We start from the raw sequence: 7,042 nt of genomic DNA, 5'->3' as shown, positions 1-7,042 counted from the left end.
CTACATTCCTACCTACCTACCCACATACCTACCTACCTACCTACCTAACTACCTACCTACCTATCCACATACCTACATACCTACATACATACCTACCTACCTACCTACCTACCTACCTACCTACCTACCTACCTACCTACCTACCTACCTACCTACCTACCTACCTACCTATCCACATACCTACATACCTACATACCTACCTACCTACCTACCTACCTATCCACATACCTACATACCTACATACCTACCTACCTACCTACAGACTGACTGAACTACCTAACTACCTACCTACTTACCTACCTACCTACCTACCTACCTACCTACCTACCTACAGACTGACTGAACTACCTAACTACCTACCTACTTACCTACCTACCTACCTACCTACCTACCTACCTACAGACTGACTGAACTACCTACCTACCTACCTACTTACCTACCTACCTACCTACCTACAGACTGACTGAACTACCTACCTACCTACCTACCTACCTACCTACCTACCTACCTACCTACCTACCTATGTGATTGAAGGTGGAGCTTCAGTATCAAGGTCCTGGCGATACACAAGCTTGACCAATCAAGAGTCAGCTCTCATCTATCAGTCACGTTTCACCCTCTCGTTAAAACCAAACCAATCAGAAACCTGAACTTCAGTGTGATAAGAACTAAAGGACAGAAACCATCACTGTAAATGTGTTTAAGATGTATTTTGACTTTCTAGTTTGGTCCATGTCCTATCTGCTAACATGGAGGAGGTGGGGACCTGTACTGGCTTCACTTTCATGGAGCTGTCTTCCGTCCATCTTTGTATTCGTTCTATAAAACCTTTTTTCACCGGAGCCACATTCTCCTGGTTTTGATGGAGCGTGCGATGTCCCACTCGCTTGTTTCTCATCTTTCTGACACATCCGTCAGAGCGTCTGGAGGATCCGAGCTCTTCTTCAGTTGCTGTCGACGCGGCCGTGACCTCGGGCCCCGTGTGCGTCAGGAGTCGACCTTTTGGACGGGAGGATGTTCTCATCGTAGGCTCACTGTGTTCCTGTGGCAACACCGTCGGATTTTCACACGCTGAGCTGGAATGCCTGGAATCTAGGTGCCATCTTAGGGAAAACATTTCGTCTGCAGCTCGAGTCATCCGTGTTGGAAGAGCTGTGTGTGTGTGTGTGTGTGTGTGTCTCCTGCTGTGGCTGCATACATCTGGACCACATCTTAACACACTCATCTATAACCTGCAGTAACAGGCACATGCACAAAGCACCTACACAATCAGCTCTTGATAAATTCCTCCTCTCTGGTATGTTTCCCTTTTGTGGTTTTCAATATTTCTCTGGAACATTTTTAGACTCCTGCTGTGTGGAATTCAGGTAATTACCATATTTAGTCTCTGGCTGAGTGGCGAAGTGGAATTAAATCATGTCTCGATATATTTAGACGCCTCACAGCAATTGGAGCTGAATATTTCCCCTGCACCTATAGGATTTCCTCCTGCTCTCCGAGGAAACACCTGGACATCTTGTTGCTGTTCATTATGTAAATGTGAGGGAAACTTTTCCATCAGAACGTTTACGTCTCCATCTCATCTTCTTTCCTCCCCCATGAAAAGTTTTATAAGTTTAAAAACTTCCACTCTTCACGCTCCGTTTGTTCTCGTGGTCGGTGAGTAAACGAGATGTCTGCAGAAGTCGTTTAGCTCGGCCGTTTGATGTCAGAGCCCAGATGACATTATCCACACTGCTGGCTTTCAGGGAATAAGTACAAATCCAATGTCACTGTACCGGGAAAGTCGCCGAGCTGAGGTTTGTAGAAGGAGTCATAAATAGAGACGGAAGAGGAGCAGACGGAACAGACCAAGTGGATTCAGAACGGTCATTGTGATGGATAGAGAGCGCTCTGTCTGCGACCTCTCAGGGTGTGGTGCTGATCCAGGGATGCCCGTCATCACATTACCTCTGCAGCAGCCTTCCTGGAACAATGAGTCAGTCCCACTCAGTGCATCAACATCACGAGCAGACTACAACTCCACACGTGCTTCCTGACTTAGGGCTGCAAACCACTTGCACGTTTTGTTTCTGTCTGTGTCGGACGGTTCCAGCAGTCGAGGCCAAGGTGCCGTCCTCGCTGAGAGGATACCTGCACGTCTGGCTGAGCCGTGAAAACATGTACCGGAAAAACCCTCTGCACCACAGGATGCCAAAGCCACAGACACACAGATTACCAGGTGCACGCTCAGCTGCTCTGCCTGTTGTGTTCGATTTTTTTGCCTTGCGAGGAGATTAGAGTAATAAGTGTGTTTGTTTCAGGCCACATCCGTTTTGTTCTGAGTAGCACTCAAATCAGCCGGAGCTGGTTGGCATCAGCGAAACCCACAAACTGGCAGACATGAATATTGATCTTGAGAAAATGTTCTTCTCAGTAAAAAGCAGAAGCTCAGAGATGTGACAGGTGATGGAAGAAGTGGTTGAACTCATGCCGCTGTTCTGCACAGTGGTTTTTAAAATCTGGTTTCTATTCCTGGTATGAGCACTGATTTCTGTGTTAACATGTTCGCATTTTTATGATCAAAAGATGAGACTGAACTCCTTTTTTCTTTTATTTCCCTCTCTTAACATGGTATTTTAATCCACTCTCTAATTGTAATATATGTTAATTATTCATTTGTCTATTTATTGATTTGTACCTCATGCATTAGTCTCATTGTTTTAACTTGTTTTGTTTCTTTTCTTATGTCTCATCACATTTTAAATCAGATATTTGAAACACTCTGAACTGAACTAACGTGTGTAAAGGTGACACATGGACTTCTACTTTTTAATTTGGTCCATTTCCCATCCACTGACATGACTAATACTACAGCCAGCCACCAGGGGGCAATCAAGATGACATGGTGTCCCTCTTTACACTGTAAACAGTTTACACTGGCTAATGAGTGGCTCTGCCTGAGCTCAATGTTGATGTCTGCCTGCTCACACGTCCAGTGGTGACTGCAGCTGATGGGAAAGTCAAATTATCATGAGGAACAGGACAAATTCAAAAGTCAGAGGAACAACAAATAAGATCAATACTGATGAATTCCAGAGGGACTGGAGGGCGGGGCCGACAAACAACTAATTCAATCTGTTGAAGCATGACATAACTTAGACATTGAGTCATCTTGGGGGGGGGGGGGGGGGGGGGTGCCCGCTGCTGGAAAGTCTTTCCCCTCTGATCTCAGATGACTGGTTTGCACATCACCATCACGACTCCACCAGAGCTTCCTGTGGCTTCACCCGAAACACTACGATGGTTCCACTTCCTCCCACAGTCCAGACACAGAGACATGAGGTTAATTGGAAATTCTTAATTGACCTTTATGTGTGAAAGTGAGAGTAAATGAATCACCGGCCTGACTTCACTGTGAGACGACCTTTAACGACCACAGACAGAACAGAACTTCTCTGGATGTGATCTAATCCCTGCATAGCTCCAGCCGAGTGTCACCGCTGAGTATCGCTCCAACAATCTGCATCCACGCCGAGTTTTCCCTGAGAGGTATTTCTGGGCCGTTGGACAACTTCTCCGAAACATGTGTTAGACATTTTTTACTCCACAGCGACAGACTTGGACGAGCGGGGGTTTCTCCTCTTTCACCACTTAGATCGGTTCATTCTTCACGGGACAGATAATATTTTCATTTCTTTGACCTGCAGTCTTTTGGGCAATTGTGAATCAAGAGGGTTTTCCCTGCATACCAGCACACACCAAAACAGTATGTGCACCCCCCCCCCCGACTGAATGAGAGTCCTTGTCCAGGGTTTGGTTTCTTCAGAAGTGAGAGTGAATCTTTACTGTCTGGGAACTTTCCAACGTCTGCGTCGTCTGGAAACAAAACCTGTGTTGAGCCTCATTCTCTGCTGCTGTGGGGTGGAGCTGGCAGATGACCTCACTCTGACTGATACCGGCTGCAGTTGTTGATGTTATGACTTGACTCCATCCTCTCCTCACGGTGGTGTTCTCACGGACAGAGCTTAATGACGGGAGGTTAACTCTGTCTGCTCCGTAGGCAGAGTTATGAGTGAGCTGTGTTTGTAATGTATAGTGTGTACTGGCCGTGCACCTGGAGCCCACCTGCCAGCGACACACATTCCTTCCTCCTCTTCTGTCTTCCTGTCTGTCTCCTTCTATTTATAACCGGTCGCTGGACGTCTTCGGTGTCCACCCGGCACCGAGAGAGTCTTGTGTTTCTCTCGATCGAATTCCTCAGACCGTGAATGGGATTCCTTTGTGTTTCAGTGGCTCCAGTCTTTGGATTCAAAGTGTAATGTTTAAAAAAATACATCTTAGTTTTTTTTTAGTCATTCCAAAAATGCATTTTTCACAGTTTAAAACACTTAAGTGCTCAACATCAATGTGATGGATGAGCACAGAAAGTTCCTCTAGCGCCACCATGAGGTCAACAAACCAGAATATTAAGAAAACTAGTGTTTGCTTGTGTTTTCTTGTCCTACTTGAGATTTCTGTCTGTCAAAACAAAGAGTTCTTTCGACGTTATATCGACGATGTCTTATATTTATATCGAGGAAGAGTTATATCGCGATATTTATCTTTATCGCTTTATCGCCCAGCCCTAATTAAAGGTATCACGTGTCCAAAACGCACATAATTTCCATACAGACAGACATTTGTGGATCGACTAGATGTCTCAACTATATAATAACATTCAGCGCAGACATTAATGTGCCCTTCTCGACTCCTTGTTATCCCTGTGGTGTAGCACCACCGTCCTGTAAAGGTTTAAATCTGTCCTCCCTGTTCCCGTCAGCTGTGAGTGTTTGTGTCGTCCTGTTGAGACTCTGGTTTGAGAGACACAGACACAACACACACAGGGTTTGGGGTCATGACAGCTGTGCACTGTGAGAAGCCTCTGAAGCAGCTCTTCTCTTCACATAGAGGAATCACTCAGAGTCAAGTTCAAGTCGACCTCGGACGTGTTACCCTGACATCATGGAAACCCGAGTGAAGAGAGGGATTCAATCCTACGTCTGGAGGAAGTGGAGCCTCAGGGTTTCAGGGGTTTCCAAGGTTTTTTTAGGGGATGAAACATGAACAAGTGGAAACCTCTGATCTATAACCGTCCTTTCAAAAGATCAGATACTAAATCTGAGGGCTTTAAAAAAGCCTCCGTGGGATCAAATCCCGCCGGCTGAAGTCAGAATCTTCACCACAGAAACCCCGGAGGCTGTTTGACTCGAAGACAACTGGGCTAATGTATTTTTCTCCTCTCAGCTCGTGTTAAGCTGTGTAAACTCTGAGCGCCACAAGACTGGAAAGAGAGGGAGGAGAGGAAAACGAGGGGAAAGAGTGGAGGGTGGAGGTGTGTGTCTGTCTGAGAGTGGAAATGGGCAACAGGGAGGAGGAATGTGAAACATTTCTGATGCCGCTCCAGTGGCTGTTTACACGCTCGTCAGCCCGTGACATCAGAGTCCAGACTTTATAAATGTCAGCAGGCTGGAGAGTGAGCAGTGAGCAAACAGCTGCAGCGGTCCTCACAGGGAAGTGAGACAGAGACCATCACACTCCAGCCCCATGGACCGACCGCTGTACCACTGGGTCACTGCTGTGGCCGTGCTGCTGTGTGCGGCGACCCAGGTGAGGCCGGCTCCGGCTCCTAGCTCCCTCTCTGTGACTCTCTGTGTGTGTGGTCCAGGTGTTCCTCATGCTGGGGACCGAAGGCTCTTTGTTCTGTTCACTTCATCGGGACTTGTTTTCCTTATGGGGACAAAAAGCTAATATGGAAATGATTAAATCTGAAGGTTGTTTCAAGATTAGAGGTCTGGTTTATGTTAGTTTATGGTTTATGTTAGTGGTCAGGAAATGAATGTAAGTCAGGGTGTGTGTGTGTGTGGTCCAGGTGTTACTCATGTTGTGGGGACCCGATTGTTTTTATTCTGTTGATGTAAATTACATAACTTTCATCATGCAATTCATTAAATTTTAAGGTGAGGACATGGTTTAAGTTTAGGTTTGGGTGTGTGTGTGTGTGTGTGTGTGTGTGTGTGTGTGTGGGTGGGTGTGTTGTCACCAGATTGTTTGAATGTTTCTCTTTCACATGTGTGAATCTGTTGCCTTCAGGTTTAAAGTGGATCATCAGTAAGAAGTGTTATGTTCCTGTACTGTGTGAGTGATAGATTCATGAACTGTTGACTTTCTTCCTGATTTGGCTTCATCAGAAACATGGAATTGGAAACAGTGGTGGATCCTGAATCAGTCGTCTCCATGTTCCTGATACTTGAGGATTTAGGTTTTTGTTTTTCTGTCCCTGCAGGTGTTGTCCCAGCTGTGTGACCGGCCCTGCCTTTGCCCCAGTCCTGCCCTCCAGTGCCCGGCAGGAGTGTCACTGGTACTGGACGGCTGCCGATGCTGCAGGGTGTGTGCCAGGCAGCGAGGCGAGTCGTGCACCGAGGTGTTTCCCTGCGACGGCCAGAGAGGCCTGCGGTGCGACTACAGCGCCAGCTTCCCAGGAGAACCCGGGGAGTGTGTCGGTGAGTGTCTGCTGTGGGTGGGAGGAGGGGACGGCTGGAAGACGGTCAGCTTGTCTGCGTGAGTGGGACAAACACAGTGAATGTTTAGTCTGCTCAGCCGAGCAGGACGGCCTGATGGGCGGCGGTGCTCTGCCACAGCTCAGAATCGTCTCAGCCTCTAACTCCAGGGCTGCTGTTGACACGTTTCCTCCAATGACCAGTCTGTGAGCTGATAGGTCAACACTCAGATTCAGAGTTTCTCAGTAGAGAGGCCTGGTTTCACTTATAACTAATTAACCATTGGCAGGGACAGCAGTTTCTGTGTCCTCACTTTCCTCTGCTGTGTCCCCCTGCATCCGTCCACCTCCCTCCACTCTCTCCTCACCTTACTTCATCCTCTCGCCTCCTGTTCCCCTCAGGTCAGGAGGATCTGAGCTGTGAGGTGGACGGCGTCACGTACCAGGAGGGCCAGTCGTTCCAGCCCTCCTGCGACTCGTACTGCCACTGCAGAGGAGGAGGTGTGACCTGTGTGCCGGCCTGTC

At 47.5% G+C, this 7,042-nt stretch overlaps 1 protein-coding gene across 1 annotated transcript in view; it reads left to right on the top strand.

Moving 5' to 3' along the window:
• The first annotated feature begins 5,513 nt into the window (after positions 1 to 5,513).
• The window catches only part of ccn5 (cellular communication network factor 5), a 6,369-nt gene continuing 4,840 nt past the window's right edge, over positions 5,514 to 7,042 (top strand). The window contains exons 1-3 of the mRNA XM_062391025.1: positions 5,514 to 5,628; positions 6,305 to 6,521; positions 6,920 to 7,042. The exon at positions 6,920 to 7,042 is cut by the window's right edge and continues 126 nt beyond it. Of these exons, the coding sequence (XP_062247009.1) occupies positions 5,566 to 5,628; positions 6,305 to 6,521; positions 6,920 to 7,042 (403 nt within the window). The 5' untranslated portion in view covers positions 5,514 to 5,565. The remainder of the gene's footprint in view (positions 5,629 to 6,304; positions 6,522 to 6,919) is intronic.

This window comes from Platichthys flesus, chromosome 7, assembly GCF_949316205.1.
Source record: "Platichthys flesus chromosome 7, fPlaFle2.1, whole genome shotgun sequence".
Lineage (NCBI taxonomy): Eukaryota > Metazoa > Chordata > Actinopteri > Pleuronectiformes > Pleuronectidae > Platichthys > Platichthys flesus.
The sequence above is the reverse complement of the archived record's forward strand: the minus strand, read 5'-3'. Positions and strand labels throughout refer to the sequence as shown.